The 23690-nt window shown below is 47.0% G+C and overlaps 1 protein-coding gene across 20 annotated transcripts in view; it reads right to left on the reverse strand.

Annotated features, from left to right (window-relative positions):
- Positions 1–23690, reverse strand: part of LOC101328244 (1-acyl-sn-glycerol-3-phosphate acyltransferase delta) — a 1425233-nt gene that overhangs the window by 74931 nt on the left and 1326612 nt on the right. For 19 of the 20 annotated variants that reach the window (XR_004529329.2, XR_012324969.1, XR_012324970.1 and 16 more), the window contains one exon: positions 9957–10220. Coding sequence is in view for 16 of the 20 variants with exons in the window: in XM_033867950.2 (XP_033723841.1) it covers positions 9957–10220 (264 nt within the window). In the remaining 4 variants the exon portion in view is untranslated. Of the gene's footprint in view, positions 1–9956; positions 10221–13053; positions 13074–23690 lie in introns of those variants that run through there. The other variant, XM_033867959.2, reaches the window with a different exon arrangement.

Below are 23690 nucleotides of genomic sequence, written 5' to 3' on the forward strand. Positions count from 1 at the left end.
GCTTCCCCAACGCGCTGAGCCCTCGCCTCCCACGGCCCCCTGCCCAGCCCCTGCTCTACGGACACATATCAGGTGAAGTGGTCGCCAAAGCAGGCCTCGTTTCTAACTCACGTTCCTAACCTTCTGGCCAGTTCAGAACATTTTTATCGCCGAAAGTTTTTAATTCTGTTGTCTTAAACACAGTGTGTTATGCCTCTCCAGCGTCTAAGTGATGCCACACCAGCCTCTCCTTCCATCCCTGCCTAAGCACACCTGTACCTCGGTCAGTGCTTTCTCTACTCTGTGCTCACTTTGTCTGAGACAAATCCTCATATTCTTTTTGAAACTCTGAGGGTGGCCTCATCAGGAAGCCGTGGCCACACTCCCCTCGGCACCCAGACTGTGGCAGGCCCCCCGCACCCTACCTACCACGTGACTGTTCCCAACCCGAGTCCTAAAGCTGGAAGGGGTCCTAGAGGTCCTCTGAGCAGCTCCCCCGGAAGGTCAGTGGTTTGAGCGCCTTCCCCTCCCTGAACGTCAGTCCCAGTCTCCACCGAGTTCGCAGAAGGGACTCCCAGCTTCCCAAGGCTCCTGCTCTGTTCCTGGATGGTTCCTGTCATTAGCGGTCTTTGCGTGTGTTTCTGGTCACTTTCCCCAGATGCTCAACTCCTACCTTCACAGGTTATGAGATACACCTGGGCCCTCTTCAAGCACCGACAGCCACGCAGCCTCTCAGGCCCGTCTCCCCGCAGCCCCCAGTGTCTCCTCCCACGATCGTCCCGCGTCCCAGGCGCATCATCCTCACGCATTCCGGGTATCAGAGCTCCGTTGAAAGCACGCTGAATCCCAGCCGTCCCACTCTTGGCTGACTAAGTGGGGATTAAGGCAGGAATACCTTCACCTTAGATTTTTATAGCACAGTAAAATTTACTTCCCTCCTTTTACAAGTGAAAAAATGAAGCCCCAGTCACCAAAGTGGCCAGGCCAGTGCAGTTATGTTAGGGGACACCTGGGCAGGTTACCCCTCCATGGCCCTAGACACAGGATGCTCATATCAAACCTCCAGAACAGCTACATGGGAACCACCAGGGAGCCTAAGAATGTCCGAGAAGACCTCTCTGCACAGTGCTTTCCACAGGAGGTAGCCAGGTATTCTGAGATGGGAGAGTGGGATAGGGTATATTTTAAAATATTGTGATAGAACACCAAAGCATTTCTAGTTTTTTCTTCAAAACAAAATGTGGAAGTGGGGAAGACTTTTAATCTAATATCTGCCCTCCTTTCTGGAGAACTGGGATAGGACCAGAGAAGGGATGCTCGAAAGTGTCTGAAAAGCCTCCACTGCCACCTGGACCCAAGATACACTGAAAGAGAGGAAAATATGGACATTCTTTTGGCCATCAGTGTTCCCTTTGCTTTGGAGCTTATTTCTATGAAGGCTGTTTCCCCCTTGCTTCTAACTGTGCTATTTAAATTCTATCTCCGGTATGCTGACACCCAAACCCATAGGCTAAGGCAGTGGTCTTCAAATGATTTTGACTGTTTAAATTTTTAAAAAATATGCACAATTAGCATATGCAAATTTTAAACACAATAAATTTTTGTTTTATATACAATTTTTAAATCTTATCTATATGTATGGTAAAAAACCATAAATTGGAAGCTCTGAGGTTTTGCGGTATGTGGGCATCTCACTGCTGTGGCCTCTCCCATTGCGGAGCACAGGCTCCAGATGCACAGGCTCAGCGGCCATGGCTCACGGGCCCAGCCGCTCCGCGGCATGTGGGATCCTCCTGGACCGGGGCATGAACCCGTGTCCCCTGCATCGGCAGGGGGACTCTCAACCACTGCGCCACCAGGGAAGCCCAAGGTTTTCTTTTTATATCCTAATGGCTCGTCTTGTTTTCCTCCTAGGGAATACCCAGCCCACTTTGAAGATCACACCCAGCTGTCTCATGAAGTTACAAGACACCAAAGTCAAACTTATAACCTAATTTGAAAGCTGTAACCTAAGTCACAAGTGCAATTTAATGCCTGCAAAAACAAATGGGCACCTTGGCTGAGAACTAATTTATTTATAAACCACATCAACGGCGAAGACACCTTGCTCTAAGGTAAGCATCTGCTCACACAACTCAGTATCACATTTGTGTTCCTAAACCTGCTGTTTCTTTAATACGTCTTAATACATCTATTTGAAATTGAGTGATTAAGCTCTCTATTTAAAATACAAGGTCACTTTTTCTTAGGAAGAATCACACATATATCCTGTACTATGAGTAAAACATATATACTTACATGTATACACACACACGTATATTTAAGATACAGAAATGGACTGTTACTCAAAATAAACGAGGCATGCTATAGCATAGTCACATTACTCGTTTTTAAAACTTAAAAAAAATCCAGCATCCTCACCTATCGCTCTCCTTTCACTGAATCAGTTGCATAAAATGAGGCCATTTGTGTATTTACCATGCTTCCAATCTCCAGGCGTATCAACTACACAGCTGTGATATTTATTGATGAATTGAGCTACTAACACACTGATGTAATAATCAGCTCTCAATGCCAATATTTTTTCCCCTATATAAACAAAAGGGTGTTGACACAAAAGGCTAATTTTCTAACAAGCTTTGCGTGGAGAAGGTCAGCAAAGTAAACACCCAATTCTAAACAAAAGCGTTCCACTAAGAACTGAGCCGGAGTGTAACACTGATCTGGAAGAAAAGACGCTGGATCTGAAGGGAGCCGGGGAGTCGGCTGCCGGGATCCTTCAGAATGAAAGATCCAGGTGTGCGCAGGCCAACGGAGCACACCGCCTGGGCCAGATGACTTCATTCCTGTTACTTCTTTACGCAAAGCAAGGAGAGGAAGAAAAGATTTGTGACCCCTTTATGGCCGGAGAGGTTGTTACTAAGACAGACCTGAGCATTGCATTACGGGCAGGCAATTCCCTTACCCCATTCATTCACCTTGGAGAACTTCTTCCAGGTTCGAAGGACAGTTTCATTCGAGTTTTCCTAGGCAGAATGCTTTGGTGATTAGCCAAAGCAGTTCTGGACTTAGAGAGAGAGTATGCAGAGAGATAAAAATAAATGCCAGTTGAAAATATACTGAACCCAGGATGACAGAAACCTACAAGCCTTCGTCTCCATCCATCAGAAGATCTGCCCCACGGGCCAGCCTGGACACACACGTGCTGGTCACTGGCTGGACCAGTGGGACTGCTGCCTCCAGATGAGGCTTCTACACTTGGCCACCTTCCTCCACGTCCAGTGTCACCAGCCCCACTTCACTCATGGGAGATCCCTGACTTTAAGAAGCAGGAAAGAGGGATTCTCTGGCTTGGTCCATAAATAAAAAGCAAGGTCTTCAGTCTGTATAATCTCTCATTCCCTGTATTGCCAGTAAAACAATGGGGGGAAGCGGAGCAGAAGCCAGGCGAGGAGGGGAGGAGGGAGAAGGGAGAAATAAACAGCATCACTCGTGTCGGTGCCATGCAATGGCCTTCACTCTGCACTTCACAGGCACAGTGGGAGAAAAAAGACTTAGAACGCAGACTGCATTGGTTTTCTGGAGCTGCTGTAACAAAGTACCCCAAACTGGGGGCTTATGAAGGGAACCCTCCAGGGTTCTGGAGGCCAGAACCCGAGATCACGGTGTGGGCAGGGCTGCTTGCCTCTGAGGCTGCAGGAGGATCCACTCTGGCCTCCCCCCTGGTTTCTGGTCTCAGTGTCTTCACATCGTCGTCTTCTGTGTCTGCTGCCTCTGTGTCCACGTTTCCCCCTTTTACAAAGACACAGTCACCATGGATCGGGGCCACCCGATTTATATATATATAAATTTATTTATTTATTTTGGGCTGTGTTGGGTCTTCATTGCTGCGCACGGGTTTTTCTTTAGTTGCGGTGAGTGGGGGCTACTCTTCGTTGCGGTGCGCGGGCTTCTCATTGCAGTGGCTTCTCTTGTTGGGGATCACAGGCTCTAGGCATGTGGGCTTCCGTAGTTGTGGCACACGGGCTCAGTAGTTGTGGCTCACGGGCCCTAGAGCGCAGGCTCAGTAGTTGTCACACACAGGCCCAGTTGCTCCGCGACATGTGGGATCTTCCTGGACCAGGGCTCGAACACGTGTCCCCTGCATTGGCAGGTGGATTCTTAACCACTGCGCCACCAGGGAAGTCCCGGGGTTTCTGCTTTGGTCAATTGACAGCCAGTTACCTGCACTCCCTCTGGCAGGTGATCCCCACCTGGTACTGATAAGGGTGAATCTGCAGACCTTCAGAGAGAATACCCAGGTCCTGGGTCGCGACTCCCCAGCAAAGGTACCAGGAGGTCCACACTTCAGCGGGATCAAAGATAGCCATGGGAAGGGTCAGGACCAGGGGCCTGGGGACAAGCTACCAAAGACCTTTTCTGACATCTTGGGGGTGATAACTATTGTGACAAGTGAAGGAGTCAAACATGCTCATAACAGAAAAGAGTGAAAAGTCAGCTTGGACTAAAATAAGAAAAAGCAGCCGTGCCATTAATCACGCTGGGAAGATATGGAAGAGCCGGCCGCCAAGTGAACAGCTCGTGTTATTTCTCCCAAGGTCGCTCTGGAAAACGCCACAGCGACCCCCTCCTTGGCGGATCACTTTCTTACCAAAGACACCCTGGACCGGCCTTGTATGTTCCTGGCACAGGGGGACACGCAGCTGTGGCCCTCGCCTCATGACACACACAGCGACGTGTCTAATCCCCGCTTCTCCTGGTCCTGCTGAGAAACAGAAACCTCAGGAACACCCATCCCTCCTCCCTTGTCTTAGACACCCCCTCCCCCTTTCCCCCAACCCCGGCCAGGATCTATCGCTATGTGGATACTCTGGGTAAAAGCGGGGGATTGCTTCCCCAGGGCCTGCTCCCCGGGGAGCCAGGTGCCTCTGAGAAATCCCCCGCCAAGTGGATCAACAACTTCCGTCTGGAAAGCAGTTCACGGAGGAAGTCCAGCAACAGATCCCGGGGGGGGCTCCTGGCGGTGTTCGCTCATCTGGAGTTCCCTCCACCCTCCCCGGCGAGGGGACCCCCTTCCATCTCCACTTCCACTTCAGCTGCTCCAGTGCTGTCCCCCTCTTCAGGGTGACTGACCGGGGACCAAGTCTGGGCGGGGAGGCACTGAGGACACCTGATGCCCCCCTCACCTCTCCCGCTCTCCGTCTCCCATCCGGGGATCCCGGCCCCCGTCCTACTGCCTCCCAACAGCTGCGGTCTCCCCTGCCACACCAGCACCAGCTAATCTCAAAGAAAGGAAACCAATACGCGCCAAGAATCGGGAACTCATATCAGGACCTTTAAAAAGCAATTCTCATCCTGCTTCAGGAGGGGCTACGGTAGGAGAAGCGTTCTTCAATTTCAAGTGAGACAAAAGAGAGAAATACGCAAAAACAGCCAAATTCACACTATGGGAGACGGCCTTGTACTACAGCAGAGCTGGCCAGACGGCCCCAGGGACCAGCCTGTAGCCCAGGAGAGTCAGATTGATGGTGTGCTCGCAGTTGCGGGGAGCAGGGGGCTGCCCCAAGGACGAGGGGGACGCGGAAGCATCTTCAGTGAAGTCCAGTTCCCACTGGGGCTCCGGGGAGGGCGTCTGTCAGTCACGCTACTGAGCGCGCCCTTGGGTCACAACTCGGAAGGGACTTCTCCATGCTGGGGTCCGTTATTGTCACAGCAGGAAAACTGACATCTGTTTCAAGGGAGGACCCGGGGGCGGTGTCATAGGCGGTGAAACGGAGCTTGCTCCGTTCATGCTCAACCACTACCTACTACAAAGTAAGCAGCCAATAACCTTCAGGTCAGGGCGGGGGGGACACGGAAGAGAGAGGTGCTGAAAAGAGAAGTAAGTATCTCCCAAGGGCAGAACCGAAAAGAACTAAAGTCTTTATCAGAAAAAGATTGGCATCTTGGTCAATTCCACTCCCTCTCCTTTATTCAAATGTAGTTCATTTTTTAAAGTTACCTAACCAGGTTAACTGCCATAATGAGAAGACACCCTTGCCTGTCTCCCACCTCCCATCCCTTCCCCCAACCCCCCGCAACGCTCCTTCCCTCCATAGCCACAAATTCCGGTTTTCATCCTAAATCTGATGTGCTTTAAACAGTCCACAAGGCACTTCTGTCCACGGCATCTCACCCTGCTTTTCAACCGGTCATGGTGACCCGTCCCGCTACTCTATGCTAAACTCAGGGTTTGCGAGGCTCGTCCAAGGGGACAGCCTGTAAACAGGGGGGCAGGATGTCCTATGTTGCGTCTCAGCACTCCAGATTCTGACCCGTCCTCGCCACCACACGGCCTTGCCCATTAGAGGCACCTAGTGGACCTGTGGATTGGACGGCCATAGAACCCATGAGCATCACGGTCCAGAAAGAGGAAGCGGCAGGCTTAACGCACGGAGCTGGGTACCAACAGCATGGAATTTGGAAGCAAGGCACCAGGGCTGGTGGGTGGATGGGCAGTGGTGTCTCCATGCAGTTCTGTGTCCCAGGTCCTCCACGGAACAGTAAGGTCAGTTGTAGTCCTCCCCAGCACCCTCCCCTTTTAAAAACTCTGCCATTAATAGATTCTCCGAATTCTTCCCTGCTTTCTAAAACCCACAGTGTCAGAGGGGAAGGAAAACAAGGCAGCTGGTCTTGGCCACCTTTCCCAAGAGATTAAAGGACACATGCTGCGCGAGGGAAGGTAATACAATGCTACTCGGCTTCTCGTAACTTTCTTCCTTCTCCACACCTTGCAAAAGCTCGCTCCATGACCCCTTCCTCATCCAGCATGCTAAGCCAGCCTGTCTTAGCCTCCTGGGCCCACAAAGCTAGGCGAAAAGGAAATACAACAACCCTCCCAAAGTCAGCCACTTAGATCAAATAAACTTTCAAACTGTTATTCCTGATGGAGGTCCTGGCCACCACACTAAGATTCTCTGCTGTGTGTGTCACGCTGGAAACCGTCTCTATTTGTCATTTACATCCGAGGGGCCTTTTACACACCAGGGCTGGTGACTACTTTGCACTCACCTGGTGCAACAGCAAGCTCTTAACATTTTTTTTACTTTTTTTTTTTTTTGCGGTACATGGGCCTCTCACTGCCGTGGCCTCTCCCGCTGCGGAGCACAGGCTCCAGACGCGCAGGCTCAGCGGCCATGGCTCACGGGCCCAGCCGCTCCGCGGCATGTGGGATCTTCCCGGACCTGGGCACGAACCCGTGTCCCTGCATCGGCAGGCGGACTCTCAACCACTGCGCCACCAGGAAAGCCCCGCTCTTAACATGTTTTTAAAAAGGGTGACGTCACGGCTCTATTAGTAAAAAGTGGGCAGGTGATGGAGGGGATCCAAGTCTCTAGGAAATAATTTTTTTCTTAAAAGTCAGCTGCAAATGATGAATGCTACTGATTTTCTAAGCTTTACAGTGACTCATTAAACCCCACGAAGAGTTTTTATCTTAACTCAGAGGGAAGGGGAAGACAGTGAAAGCAAACAGAAGAGGTGTGACCATCTCTTATTCCCAGCTGTTCGATAGCCCACGCGCTGCAGCCTCTGATGGTCAACAGCTCAGTGGATCATTGTCTCTTACGTGTCTTTGGTTGTTGCTGTGAAACACTCAGGGTGTAAGGAAATCTATTAACTACAGAGGACAAGTTCCGAGAGAGAGAGGAGAACAGCTTTGTATCTAACACATGCTGGGATACCAGAAGTGGAGAAGCCGGGGAAGGCACGGGGGAGCTTTCCTCACTGCAGTGAGTGCCACGGCCAAACCCAGGATGCACTGCCTTGTCCTTCTCCTCCAGAGAGAAGCCCTCCCTTCCCTCTTCAGGTCGCTTCTGCTTCTGCTCAGCCCAAGCCCCTGGAAGCTTTCATCCGGGGCAGTAGGCACACAGCACTGTGGGACGTCCCGAGATAGGATGTGCCTGGATGGATGTGCTTCTGAATCTTTTGTGATATCTGACTGCCTGCCCTCCCTTTCACCCTGGGTGGGGAAATGCCAGTGGCTTGGATGGTTATGTTTCATTTGGAATCATTCTAAATAGTTTAATTAATTTATCATGTTGAAAAATCCACCTTGCTTTCTGAATCTGTTCCCCATCTTAATTTCCACCAGAGGCACATAGGCTACGGTGCCCTTAGAAGAATATTGACTCGGCCTTGCTGTAACCTTGGTATGTCTTCACCATCTACCAAAAGCGAAATAGAGTACTCTTAGGAACTCTAGTCCTAAATCTTGTCTCTTATTTCTTGACTCCAAATGAGAAAGTCAGTGCTTAACCACCTCTGTGAGATTTAAATAGGGGTTACGACAGTGCAAATACACATGATTTCAAATTGCAAACTGACAGATTTGGGAATCTCCATAGGTGTGTACAAATCATACAAGTGCAGGTTTTGATGAAATGTGCAATCAGCATTGCTTTGTTAAATTTAAGTTTTCTTTAAATAGACACTTAAGTGTAGAAAGACACTTAAAATTATAAAGTAAATCTCAGGCTATTATCTCCTTCTCTTGATTATACAAACTCTTTTCTCCTCAAACAGCTACAATCCAGGTTCTGGCCATCTCCTACTGCTTCTGCCCTGCGCTGAAAGATTGTTTCCTTTTCTATACCATGGAAGATGTCTAAATACTAGAAACAATGTTATGGTAAAATGTATGACAAAGAAATTTGCATTACCCACGATTGCGCTGAACGAGTGGCTGCACCCAATAGGCCATAGATACATGGATTAAAGATACATTTTTTGTAACTGTGACTTTATGATCTCATGAACGGTCTCAAGACATTTATGTAAAACACTACAATCCAAGACAACAGTAGGTCGAGCACACAAACCACATTATAAACAGTATCAGACACATCTGCCAGTTCTGAGCTGGTGACAGAAATTACGAATAAGCATGTTTTTATCGTTTGTTCCTCACAAGATCGTCCTTTGAAGTTTCAGAAACAACTCACTGAATCAGTAGTAATCCATTTGGATAACTGTATGCAGCTTGTATTATTTTAATTCAAATTTAAATCTGATTGCTTCATTTTAAGGGTTTCAAAAAGATATCTATAATTTTGGACTCTTGGCATAATCTAAGGTAGCTGAGGTTTTTAAATTGCTTAATTTGAAAGAGCTCATTTTTCAAAATATATTCACACTCCTATATGTAATTGGTAATGCTGTACACTGCATTCTGTGCTGTTGAGAATAGGTACAGATTTCTGGTCAATCAACACCAAACTCATCTCTAGACATCCCAATACTCAGATTCATCTTGTATCATTTTCATTTTTGAAATTCAGGCCAGCTGAATTAGTCATGTTTAAAATAGTCTAGTATAATCACACACACACACAGACACACACACACACATGAATGTATATAAAACTGGAGAAAGCTGAAAAAGGTTGGTGGATTATGTCAATGTCAGTTTTCTTATTGGGGTATAACACTGCAGCCATGCAAGAAGTCACCACTGGGGAAAACTGGCTGAAAGGTACATGGGATCTCTCTATTATTTCTTCCAATTGCATGTGCATCAATTATCTCAAAAATTTAAAGAAGCAAGGAAGACAACAATACATTATATCACCATTTAGTTTTTAAAAATATGTATATGTCTTATGTATCTATACATATACAGACTTACCTGCATACATGTACAAACATAAGAGCCATGCATACATATGTCTCTGTATGTGTGTACATGTCTTATTGCTTTTCGCAGGATACCCCTCTGTGCCTGTTGAATTTTGTGCTATTGGCATTACTCATTCAAAAAATAATTCTTTAAGAGTGAGGACAAAATAGACATTTCAAACCTAAAACAAACAGAAACAAACCAAAGAATCTTAGCATACACTAAAAGCCTTAGTGAACCCATGTAAGAAGTCCTAACTGTGACACACACACACACACTGGCAGTGAAGATGCAAATAGAGAAACCGGAGAAAGTCTCTTACGGCTGGAGATGCAGTAGGACAGCCGGCAGTTGATCTTCCGGAAAAGCTGCTTGTTAATTGGCCAGAGGAGGAGAGTGAAGAGCTGAATGGTGTTGATGATGAGCCCCGAGGCGATAAACACGTAACAGAAGATGAGATGGCACAGGAACTGAGACTTCAGCAACGCGATGAGGTCCATGCTGGGTGGGCGCTCCTCCGCCAAACCACAGACGCCCACCGTAGAACACGTCCAGAGGACAGGACGGCCGGGACTCAGGAATACGCCTGAAACACACACCGATGTCAAATGTGAGAAAAAATATTATCTGCTCTTACAGGCAGGGGAAAATAACTCTTAGAAGAAAAATATACTCTCGAGATTAAACACATTCTACAAGGAATTCTCTGGTGGTCCCGTGGTTAGGATTCCAAGCTTTCACTGCAAGGGGCACGGGTTTGATCCCTGGTCAGGGAACTAAGGTCCCCGCAAGCCAAGTGGCCAAAAATTAAAAAACTTTAAACACGTTGTACATTCGTTGATTTATTTTTATTTCAAAAACTTTTTTTTTTTTTGGCCAAGCCGTGCAGCTTGTGGGATCTTAACTCCCCGACCAGGGACTGAAGCCAGGCCCTCAGCGCGAAGTCCTAACCACTGGACCGCCAGGGAATTCAAGCAAGCATGTATAATAGCGCCTCCTTAAGGTCGGGCACAGCTTCAGTCCTTTAAAAAGAATAGTTCCTTTAACTGCACTAATGCGTGCGAGGCGGGCACTGTTATTACAGAGGAGGGAATGAGGCCCACAGAGGTTAAGCAACTTGGTCAGGGTCCCACAGGCCTCACCGCTAAGGAGAGGCTGGTGGCCAGAGTCCGCATCTCTGGACCTTCCCTCCTGCCTGCCTACTGCCCCCAGCGACCCCTCCACACCTCCCTCCACTCGTCATCTCCAGATCTCAGTCCAAACGGCACCTCTTCTGGCAAGACCTCTCCGAATGCATGCCTGCCCGGGGGAGGCCACCCCTGGGGTGGTGTTTGGAGGGGGGTACCTAGGCGGCACCCTCTGCCGTTACTGTGTTACTGCTTCGCCTGTTCGCCTTCCTACACTGGACTGTCCCTCCTCCGGGGCACACGACTATTCTGAAGATCATCCCTGTCTCCCCCAGCCTTGAAGCAATCACTGGCACAGAGTTGGAACTTAATTAAAAATACATATATGGGACTTCCCTGGTGGCGCAATGGTTAAGAATCTGCCTGCCAATGCAGGGGACACGGGTTCGAGCCCTGGTCTGGGAAGATCCCACATACGGTGGAGCAACGAAGCCCGTGTGCCACAACTACTGAGCCTGCGCTCTAGAGCCCACAAACCACAACTACTGAGCCTGTGCCCCATAACTACTGAAGCCTGTGCACCTAGAGCCCGTGCTCCACAGTGAGAGAAGCCACCGCAATGAGAAGCCCCCGCACCGCAACGAAGAGTAGCCCCCGCTCGCCGCAACTAGAGAAAGCCCACCAGCAGCAACGAAGACCCAATGCAGCCAAAAACTAAATAAATGAATGAATAAAAATTTTAAAAAATACATATATATTTGTGGAATGATTTAATGAAGGGAAACAAGGGATGAACTTTGAGATATCAGTAAACACAAATAACCAACTATGAAGGCAAGAGGAACATGCCACCACACTCCTGACACACACACACAGACACACACACACACATGTGCGCACACACATGCACCCTTAAGAGTTCTAAGATTGAACAGAAACTCAAAACATGCACAGCGGCCAGACTCACGGCCCTGTCATCAGTCTCCAACCCCAGAATGGAATAATGAAATAACTGTCCAGTTTGGCAAATTAAGCCTTTGAGGAACAGCCTGGAGGCAGGAGGTTCAAATACTCTGCTGGAGAAAACATAAGTCTGAGAGCATGATGCGTAGCAGGCTAGCTTCTCCCAGAAGCAGAACGTCCTTGCAAACGACCTCAGGAACAGCTCCAACGGCAGGACGAACTTTCTAACAGTAATAGTGAAGAGACCCTAGACGTCATTACAATCTTTATGGATAATACTGTCCCGCAAAAAATCTGTACGACAGTATCACATATATGATCTCATTTCAAGCCTCAGATGAATCCCATGAGTACTATTATTATCCCATTTTTCGGAGTAAGAAACTGAGATGCCCCATAGGTTGGGCGATTTGCCTGAGGTTGCCACCATCAGTAACTGACCTTAAGATTCAGTCTGACGGGGCTTCCCTGGTGGCACTGTGGTTAAGAATCCGCCTGCCAATGCAGGGGACATGGGTTCGAGCCCTGGTCCGGGAAGATCCCACATGCCGCGGAGCAACTAAGCCCGTGCACCACAACTACTGAAGCCTGCACACCACAACCACTGAAGGCCACTCGCCTACAGTCCGTGCTCTGCAACAAGAGAAGCCCCCGCAATGAGAAGCCCATGCACCACAACAAAAAGCAGTCCCCGCTCGCCGCAACTAGAGAGAGCCCGCGCGCAGCAACACACGCAACGCAGCCATAATTAATTAATTATTTATTTTTAAAGTGCTTAAAAGGATTCAGTCTGACATCCGAGCTCTTTCTCCTCCGGCTCTCTGGGCGACTTTACCCCTGGGGTGTGAGGTGGGGCTTCTCCTGGGCTCAGAACTCCCCTCCACAGAGCAGCCCAGAAAGGAGCCCAGGGCAGCATTCAGTGAGGTTCATAGTCCCAAACTAGGCGCAGAGTTGGGGACACGGGACTCGCTTCTGGGACTCCCAGGCTGGTTCTGAGGACAGTCACAAGGTGCATTCCTGTAAAACATGACCCTCGCTTAGACTAACTGGAAGGCACCTGTGATTCCTATGTGTTTCTGAGACGAGGGGAATAGAAAGTACCTTTGGCCTGATTTCTCTGAAGTCAGTTCAGCTCAGCTGAGACCATCTGTCTCCCCAGAAGCCCTGCTCTCTGGCACAAAGCCAGGACGCTGCAGGGGCTGAAGCAGCCCTTCTTCAATGTTTTTCAGAAAGCACTGCCCTGGGACACCTCCAAGTTGTCAAACTCTTTACTTAGTTTCAACACACCCAGTCTCTCTCGAAGGCACAGACGCTAAGCTGGTAGCTCACCTCAATGCACTTGGCTTTCAGGAGCTACATGAATAGAAGTGACGCACGTCGGTGACGATTCAGCAGCAGCTATAGTCCGAGGTGGACTGTATTCATTTGTCCTTGGATTGGCCTCTAAAAGCTTCCAGACACTCTGGGCCAGAGGAAGTGTGAATCTTCACTAGGTTTCTGGGACCTAGTGTTTGGAAAGTATTTGACAAATCCTTTGCTTTGCTGACTTAACACTAAGAAATGGAAGTCAGCTGGTACTGGAAACGCAGGGGATTGAATGCCGCCTTCCTCGGTTTCCTGTCAGAAGTAGGGCATGACGAAGAAAAAGTCAGCTTTTCTTTTTTTCCTTGTGTAAGTCCAGGGACCAGCATGCCCTTTAGTAAAACCCTCGCTAGTACTGCATGAACCAGGGGTCTAACACAACGTTGGTGAGCTTCAGGAGTCACGAGGGGGGTCACAGACAGGCGAGCCTTGGCTGGCTTTGTTCTGCCCCAGATCCCCTTCCTAGACTGGTGTGGGTTTGGAGTTCAACTGACTGGGTTTGAAGCTCTGGGTTGCGTATCCTCAGGTGAATTAACTTTTCTGAATCTCGGATTCTTTATCTACAAAAAGGGCTAATAGATTGCAATCAAAATTCCAAGGAGGCTATTGTTTTTTGCAAAACTTTAGTTGATTCTCAAATTTATATTCAAGAGCAAAAACGACAAGAATAGCAAAGGAAATGCATGATGAACAATAAGGTAAGAAGTGCTGTGAGTTTATGAAACAATTTAACTGATTATTAAAAGAGAGACAAGGCTAAACTTTTTAGGGGGGTGTCTAGTGGGTGAATATGTGTTGCATGTCTTAAGTTTATTCCAGATAGAAGTTTGGGGGGACCATCCTACCCTTCTTGACTAAAGGCAAGCTTTCTCTCTAATGTGGTGATTTGCCAATTCGGTACCATACTGAGGAAAGATGGTGTAAAGATCTGACCAGTGACAAAAACAGGTAGAGAGAAAGCATTTTAAAATTCTTGCCTTTTCCTCTAATTTTTGGTGGAAGGATTACAGGTGGTTTCTCTTTTCTTGCCCGTGTTTTATTGTTCTTTTCTATAATGAGAATGAGATTCTCCCCCTTCCTGGGCACAGAGCTGGATGGACGCGTTTCCCAGCATCCCTGCCATTGGTCAGATGTGGTCAGAGGGTGGAGCACACGGGATGATGAAGGTGGTCCCTGCAGACTGCTTGCAAACTTGATGAGGAAGAACCACGGGGTGGGCTAACCCTGTCAGGTGAGCGGAAAGGTGGAAATCCAGCCCATCAGCAACGGACCAGAGAAATTCTGGAACGTGAAGGCAACCTGAGACCACCTTGAATCCAAGCACAGCTGACGGTGAGGGTGATACAGGCCAGATGCTAGGGGGTAAGGGACGTTGCAGGAACGTTCGAATCTGGCAGTCCTGGCTAGAAATCCAGGCTCGGCCGCTGCCTAGCTCCATCCCTTACTGAACTTCCACAGCCCCCAGCTTCCTCCTCTGCGAAACCAGAACAAGACCGCCAACACAAGGTTGCCGCAAGGTTCACGTATAATAAAGCATCTGAAACACTTAACACGATGCCTGGAACACAGGGAGCTCACAATAATGGAGAATTTTTCTCTCATTTCAAGGAAAGAAAGAAGGAGCAGCTAAGATGTATTACTTTGGCATCCCTGGGAAAGCCAGTGAGATATAAATCAGTTTTCCTTCTCACTCCCTATCTACTGATAGAGCCTGATGTTTTCTTTAATTTACCTTGAAGTGTGTTAAAACATTGCCTCCCCCATTTGTTTTCATTCTAATCTGTCCTTTACTGCTAGTGACTCTGAAATGGGAAGTGATGTGTTCACCAAAACTCACATGGATGGTACCCTTTTAACTAGGTAATAACCTTGGCAAAGCATGGAGATGACAAAGGGACTTCGGAATAAGGGAAAGCGCCAGCCAGCAGGACGCTTTCATTACCCTTGTGTTTCCCACGCAGATTTCTACCCTGAAACTGGGCAGATGCAGAGAAGCTGGCGTGCACACACCGGTGGAGCTTTGCTACCTGGGACTCCTGCAGGGTGAGGGGTGGGAACACAGACGGCATCAGCGGAAACATAAACAAATAAAAGCAGCCCAGAATCTCCCCATGAGAGAATTCAAGGTGCATCCTTCTCTAAAGACGCGGCTTCAACGTAAAGCATCAAATTAGAGAACCAACGGGAGGACCTGAGTTAAGACTTGGGTCTTCAGCCCTAGTCACTATTCTGCAACTATTAAATAAGCACGAGCTTCAGACACACTCAGGAAGAGACTAAACCTGAAACGGGATGAACTCTTTCACTAGCTTGTTTTTAAAGATTTTGGTGGGGTTTTTTGTTTTGTTTTGTTTTTTGTACATTTACATGACAGAATTAAACCAGGTCAGGGTTTTAGAAGAAGCCAAAGCTTCCTTCCAAAGAAATCACTCCAGGTGGAATTGCTAAGATAATGCCCATGATCAATTTAGTACCGTCACTGAAATCTATACAACCCATTATTTAGGCTCCTTTAATCCCGAACACCAGAATAGTGTTCACAAAACAGAAGAGCTATCTAACAAACGCTAATTGAAACGATGCTACTTTTTATATTGCAAACTAAAACTGATAATACGCCATTTTAAAAGAGCTGGGGTAAAAACGGACTCATTCTCACAATGAGAACAACCACACAATCTTTTTAGAAAGCAACGTGGCATACACAGAAAGACCTCAACATCTTCACACCACTTGATTTCGTAGGCCAACCTCTGACCATCTCTCTCAAGGATAAAACTAGCTTTTAGAAAATTCTCTCTGCACCAAGATATTCAACCAGGATTATTTATAAGCACCCAAAATTAGAAACCACTTACCTTTCTGACATGAGGAAACAATCAAGTGAATTATGGGAAACCCACACAATCGAATGAAGAAAGTATCACTATAATAGGTTTGTAGTAAGATGGAAACATTTTCACTGTGATATTGGGAGATAAAGGTCACCGAATTATATAGAGAGAGAATAATCACAACTCTAAAAACACTACCAGTAGTTGTCTTTCTGTGTGTGCGCACACAACTCAAGTAGGGCTGGCTGGTGGACTTTGTTTCTGGACGAATACTTTTGGTCTGTAAGGCAGAGAATGCCCAGGCACAATGGTGCCCTGCAGGAAAGGGACGTGGATGCGGTCCCAGATGGAATGAGTGGCGGACTGTTCCGGGGGTCCAACTTTCAGATCTCGAGTTCTACTTTAAGTTAAATAAATTTAGCAAGATCTCCAAGAGGGCAGCAGCGAACTTGTGGCAGCCCGAGGCAGCCACTTAGCACTTCCTCCTGAGAAACATGGATAAATTTAGTTTTGGATTCCCGGGAGTTACACTGGCCCAAGGCCCAAAACAAAACACGAGAGAAAGTGTTCTAGACTGAATTTAACTGTCTCTGGGACCATCTCCTACTCAAATATTCCTCAATTAAAAAATTACCATTGTCTAATGGGTTGGCAGAAGCCTCTATAAAATTAGCTTTTTGAAAGATTGATGGAGCACTCCTTTGTCTAATACCCCTGTACCATATATGAAGTCCATTAAAACGAAAACTCCAAAGAAGTCATAAATCATACTCAACTATTTCATTACATCCAATAATAAATAACCCTCACTCAGTCTCTCTCCAAAATCTAATTTTAGGATAATAAAAATGTAAGTCTATAGAAAACTGAGGTTTCTAAGTTTATGTTTAACAGTTGCTTCTGAACAGCTTATAAGAGAAAAAGAAATCCTAAAGAGTTTTAAATCTAATCCAAGGAAACCAGGATCAGGTAAACCCAGATGGATAACCTAGGTAACTTTTCCTGTCATAAGAAAAAACAAAGATAAAGGAAATTAAATGAGGTATTCTCCAAGGCCTTTTGTAGCTCTGACAGCCAGAAGATTAAAGTATCTAGAGTTAAACATCAGGGCTTCTGAATGGTACCCAGTGCAGCAGAATAAGTCCACTGAATGTTTTACACGCACATTGTCTCATTAACTGTCACAAAAACCTACTATGGAAGGTATTGTCATCCCCACTTTACAGATGAGGAAACTGAGGTTTAGTGAGACCAGGGAACATGCAAAAGTCAAAGAGAGAGTAAACTAAGCTCAGGTTAGGCTGCCTTTAAGACAGGAAGCCCAAGGCAGCTAGACTCCACAGGAACGTGGCCTTATTTCATGAACTTCGTTCCATATTTCACCGCCCGGTTCCCTGTCTGACTGTTGGGGTGATCGTGAGTTTTTGAGTCACTGCCCCACCAGTCAGTCCTGCAGAGACCCAGTCATGCCCTCCTTCCAGGTAGAAGGTCTGCCATCCCCAAACCCCAATCCAGCTCTCCCACGGTCCCTGGGATTGGAGGGCTCTGACCTCACAGAGTTGGTGCAGTCGGAGCGAGCTGGTGCCTAGCTGCATTTCCAACAACCAAGAGTGTGTGAACTATTTTATAAGATACTCAGTGGAAAATATATTTTTAAATTATGTTCGATCTCTGGAAGTTTCCACAAAATTTTATGAAGGACTTTTATGAAGTCCTGATAAAACTCGAATATCATGACATCATGAAACCCAAAACTGAAATGAAAATTAATCTTCCAAGTGGGGAAGCAGACACATTTCTGCTTGAAATGAGTCTATTCCAATTAATCTTGAAACCTTTTCAAAAATGGAAGACTAATGGAGGTTGCATGGAGACTGTTACAATCTTCACACCATTATTGCTGCCACGTGGCACGGCCATCAACTCAGTCACACACCTGTGAAGGCTGAAAATCTATGGAGGCTGAGGAAGAGGAAGGGGCCGCTCTCACCTCCCCTCCCATCCAAGCAGGGAGGTGGCCTGCGACCAGCTCAGGGCCTCCGGGAGCAGGCGTGAGGTACGTGCATCGCCAGCTGGCACCCGCAACAAAAAGGAGAGCTTTATTCAGTGTAGAATCCACCTCCTACTCCAGTTCTACCGTCACCAAGGCAACACGGCCAGGACAGCGGTCTCATCACACTGCCCGCCTCTCTCCTTCCCACGTGGGTCGTGACAAAGCCGTGTGGCCAAGGCACGCCGCCTAAGGGGAACCTTGGCAGGTGGCCGCTGGTGTCAAGCCCATCTACCTACTGTGTGACCCTGGGTGAGGAACTTGACTTCTCTGAGCCTCAGTTTCCGCATCTGTTTAATGGAGGCAATAATCCGGTCCCCAGGGATGTTGCGCTGATGAGCTGCAGCAGCCAGCTCAGGCCTCAGGAGGGCACTCCTGGGTACCAGGGTCCACCCGGGCTCCCAGACTGCCTGGGACATGCCCCTCCTTCAGCTGCTTCTCCCACGTGCCCCCACCCCAAAACCAGCTACCATCTTTTTTTACTAAACTTTCCGCCTGTGGCTCTCATGATCCATTTCTTTTGTTTGTTTTCGTAAAATTTTTCTCATTGGAACACGTTTTTTCGGACATCCGCACAGTCCAGAATGCCTCTGAGCCCAAAGTGCCTTGTAAGGCTGCCCCGAAGTCCACTCACGAGTTTCAATGAAGGGATCACGTCTCCATTCCCAACCTAAAGGAAGACAGTTCACAGTCATCTGTTCTGAGGCCCTCTTTATAATGATGGGTAATACCTGTTAGTTCCCATAGAAATTATATTAAAGAAATGAGTCGAAGAAAACAGTATGAAGGTGCCTCAAAACACCAAAAATAGAGGTGCCATGTGATCCTGCAATCCCACTCCTGGGCATATGTTCGGAGAAAACTATAATTTGAAAATATACATGCACCCCTATATTCACAGCAGCGCTATTTACAATAGCCAAGACATGGAAACTACCTAAATGTCCACCAACAGATGAATGAACAGAGAAGCTGTGGTACATATATACAATGGAATACTATTCAGCCATAAAAAGGAATGAAATAATGCCATTTGCAGCAACATGGATGGACCTAGAGATTATCATACTAAGCGAAGTCAGTCAGAAAGAGAAAGACAAATATCATGTGATATCACTTATATGTGGAATCTAAAATATGACACAAATGAACTTATCTATGAAACAGAAACAGACTCACAGACATAGAGAACAGACTTGTGGTTGCCAAGGGGGAGAGGGGTGGGAGAGGGATGGACTAGGGGTTTGGGATTAGCAGATGCCAACTATTATATATAAAATGGATAAACAAACAACAAGGTCCTACTGTAGAGCACAGGGAACTCTATTCAATATCCTGTGATAAACCATAATGGAAAAGAATATGAAAAAGAATGTATGTAAATGTATAACTGGATCACTTTGCTGCCGTACAGCAGAAATTAACACTTCATTGTAGATCAACTATACTTCAACAAAATAAATTTTAAAAGAAGAAAAGAGCTGAACATAATACAATAAATACGAACCTTGTTCTGACATCATGGAGGAGCAATAAAAACTGGTGTTGACAAGACGCAGACTCTCAGCACTCTGGTGCCCTGTGACTATGCCAGTATTGCCCTGACCTCACGGAGCCTTACGATAAGGAGCTGAGGACGCAATTCTCGCCAGATGTTATATGTAAAGGATGAGCAGATAAAAGGTGGGTCTGCATCACAAGGGGGCAGCTGGAGTGGGCAGGCTTCTGAGTAGTGTGAAGCCGGGGCCAGTTACCAGCGCAGACAGACGTGTGCTCGGGTCCCCAGCAAAGCACGGCACCTAATTGTTTTCATAAAAGCTGCTCTTTGATATTTCAAAATAAACCGAAAACCAATAATAATAAAAAGCCTTTAAAATTAAGACTTATGGGGCTTCCCTGGTGGCGCAGTGGTTGAGAGTCCGCCTGCCGATGCAGGGGATACGGGTTCTAGCCCTGGTCTGAGAAGATCCCACATGCCGCGGAGCGGCTGGACCCGTGAGCCATGGCTGCTGAGCCTGCGCGTCCGGAGCCTGTGCCCCGCAACGGGAGAGGCCACAACAGTGAGAGGCCCGCGTACCGCAAAAAAATAAAAATAAAAAAAAAATTAAGACTTATGGCAAAATTCAAAACATTGTTGGAAATTTCCTTAAACTTATTTTATAATTCAATATTTTCATTTTCAGTACCCATTGGGGGAAGGGGTACAACCCTAACCTTTTCAGTAGTGAGGAGCTCTAACCTTTAAGCAGGCTCCCCTATGGACAAACAACTGCACGTGGTCTGTGAGTGGCCAAGCCAGGACACCGTGGGGATACCACCGAACAGAGTCAGCCAAGCACATCCTCCGGCATCGTTTTGCAGTAAAGTTGAGAAGAATCGCCCAAATCTCTCCACTCCTTCTGGCCTGGCCCACCTAGTCTGTCTGGGTCGCCAGCTCCATCAGGAGTGATGACTCTCCCCATTATTCTGAGGATGACACACTGCCTGTGGCCACGTGAGCAGGGCACGTAACCCGCAGAGGTCACCAGCCTTGGACAAATGGCCAAACTGCTAGCTCCTGGGGGGGCTCCAAGCATCAGAGACAGGCCATCTCAGAAAGCCAAGCAGACGTGAAGTGGCAGTAACCAAAGCTTGAAAGGCATATGTCACAAAACCATGTGGACGTGGGAAGCTCCACACAGCAGCTAACTGGTGCAAACACAAGTCAGGAGGCATCATGACTGCGAACTGATTTTGCACCGGGACGTGTCAACTGGACTACAGCCCTCCTTGGGAACCCAGAAATCATGACTCTACTAGTGGCTGAAGAAATAAATGCAGAAGCGGAGGCACCAGTATTGAGTCGGGGGCTGGGTTTGACTACTGATCATCTATCCGTGTGTCCGTATCACCTTGGTTACCTGGCCTCTAGAAATCTCAGCTTCCTCATCTGTCAGTGGGAGGCTCTGCCAGATACACTGACCCCACAAGGGTGGTGGGAGAGGTCAGTGAGGTAAGAAAAGAATGTGCAAAGGCTCTGCTGGGCGGACGCTTAGGCACCTGTAACCACTCTCAATTCTATGGCTCAGAAAATGGAAAATGGGGCCACTTGTCCAGATGTCCTCAACTAGAATGCTTCTGATTCATGGAAACTAACATGGCCTTAGTACCCTGGGGTACTTACCAGGGAGTAGGATTTGGAGGAAGCACCCTGCTGGCTCTGTCATGATCAAGAGTTCACTGTAGGTGGGGTGGGTCCCTGAGGGTCTGCTCAGAGGAGCTAATTTGGGTGGGGACAGCAAGTGATCTTTTTTATTTTAATTCATTATTTTTGGCTGCACTGGGTCTTTGTTGCTGCGCATGGACTTTCTGTAGTTGTGGCGAGCGGGGGCTACTCTTCACTGCGGTGTGGGGGCTTCTCATTGCGGTGGCTTCTCTTGTTGTGGAGCACGGGCTCTAGGTGTGTGGGCTTCAGTAGTTGTGGCTCGCAGGCTCTAGAGCACAAGCTCAGTAGTTGTGGCACACGGGCTCAGTAGTTGTGGCTCGCGGTCTCTAGAGCGCAGGCTCAGTAGTTGTGGCGCACGGGCTTAGTTGCTCCGCGGCATGTGGGATCTTCCCGGACCAGGGCTCAAACTATCGAACCTATGTCCCCTGTGCTGGCAGGTGGATTCTTAACCACTGCGCCACCAGGGAAGCCCCAACAAGTGATCTTTCTTTTTCTTCTGCATCACAGACACCAGTAACCAGGCTCTTTTCTCTCCAGTGGGTCCCTCTCCATTGTCCTCACTGCTCGTTAAGCGCCCTTGACCCTCGAGTTCTCGGAGACCCTGCTGTTGCCCATCCTCATGTTCTGGTAAGGAGGGTAGGGGACAGTGGGAGATCGATAAGACTAGATTTCAAATCTTTCATTTCTTTGATTTTCATAAAGGGATGCCAATGAACCCAGGCAATTTCCCCGACTTGATCCATGCATAATGGACCCGAAGAGAGACTTACTAGAAAACAAATGCACTTAAATGCTTTCCTGACATGAATCATTTATTGAGGACAGAATTGCTGGCTGTGAGCGCTCAAAATAAGTTGACTTACAGTATCCTTGTTTCTAGATAGATCTGAAATACGATCACAGAATATTGACGTACTCAGCTATGAACGATGCTTTTGGGGTCATTATGGACTGGCTATTCCTCGAAAAGTTTCATTAAGAACAGCAGTGATAAAACACAAAACAGGGCCTTCTCTCTCTCTCCTTTTCTTTTTCTACTTTCCTGAGTCACAAAGCTCAGGAATACAGGATGCTTGGTGAAAGCAGTGATGTTCCTTCCAATTTCTGTTAAGTAGAATCTGGAACAGGTATTCTGGGATTCATGCAAACATTCATTAATCCACTGACAACTTTATTCATTCATTAGGTCGTCTGTCCACCAAGCTACCCATTCATCCATTAAGTCAAAAATTCACTGATTCATATTTATTGTTGCAGCTCTATTTATACCATTGCATTAGACTGCTGAAAGTAAGCACAGGGGATTCTTACAGAGTCCCTCTCTGTGTTTTATGTGGGTGAGTATCATGCCCAATAAACCAAAGTATTTGAGTAATTATTTCCAGGCCCGAGATGAACCCCCAACCCCTTCCACTTCTTACAGAATAAATAGATGCTCAATACATGTTGATTCAATCCAAATTTCTAGACGACCTAATTTAGTCTCCATACCAATAACCCTGAATTGTCAAAAACAACGTACAAAGGGATAACATGAACTGAGAAAGTCCTAGGTTTCTTTCCCATTATAATAAGGACAGAGCAGATGACCCAACAATTTACTCTCCCTACAGAAGCCATGCAGATAAACCCACACGATTTCTTTCTAAACCGTTATATCCTGTAACCAAGCAGAGAATCCTCTTCTACCTCATGAAATTGCATGAGGCAATATATCAAACTGACATGAAAATAACTAAAATGAAAGCAAATTACCTACTTAAACCACAGTAGGGGAGTTCAGATGTTGGTTGGGGAACAGAGTTGACTTTTCTTTAAACAAAGAATCTTCTATTAAAATAAAATCTGGTAAAAGTAAAGGAAATTACTCTCATAGAGTAAGTCACTTAGTGAACCAAAGTCATGAATTCTTTTAAAGGTAAGTTCCCTCATTATAACAGTAATTCACATTCATTATAAAAATTTTGTAGTCTAAAATGTAGAAATTTTACCACCTATATGGCCACTGACACTTTGGTTTATTTTCTTCTAGTCTTCAGTGAAGACACTGGCTTTTTTTTTTTTTCTTTTTTCTTTGCTAGATAAAACCATTGCAGGGACTTCCCTGGTGGCGCAGTGGTTAAGAATCTGCCTGCCAATGCAGGGAACACGGGTTTGAGCCCTGGTCCAGGAAGATCCCACATGCTACGGAGCAACTAAACCCGTGAGCCACAACTACTGGAGCCCGTGTGCATAGCACCCATGCTCTTCAACAAGAGAAGCCACCATAATGAGAAGTCCGGGCACCGCAATGAAGAGTAGCCCCCGCTCGCTGCAACTAGAGAAAGCCCGCATGCAGCAACGAAGACCCAACACAGCCAAAAAGAAATAAATAACCATTGCAGAGGCTTTTCGTTTTCAAATATAGTTGCGATCTTCTGTTAAATCAATTTTACATGACCTTTCCTTAACCTTTAGTGAGATCATTTTCAATGTCCTTATCCCAATATAAATACTCTAGTAGTTACACTGGACA

This window comes from Tursiops truncatus, chromosome 12, assembly GCF_011762595.2.
Source record: "Tursiops truncatus isolate mTurTru1 chromosome 12, mTurTru1.mat.Y, whole genome shotgun sequence".
Classification (NCBI taxonomy): Eukaryota; Metazoa; Chordata; class Mammalia; order Artiodactyla; family Delphinidae; genus Tursiops; species Tursiops truncatus.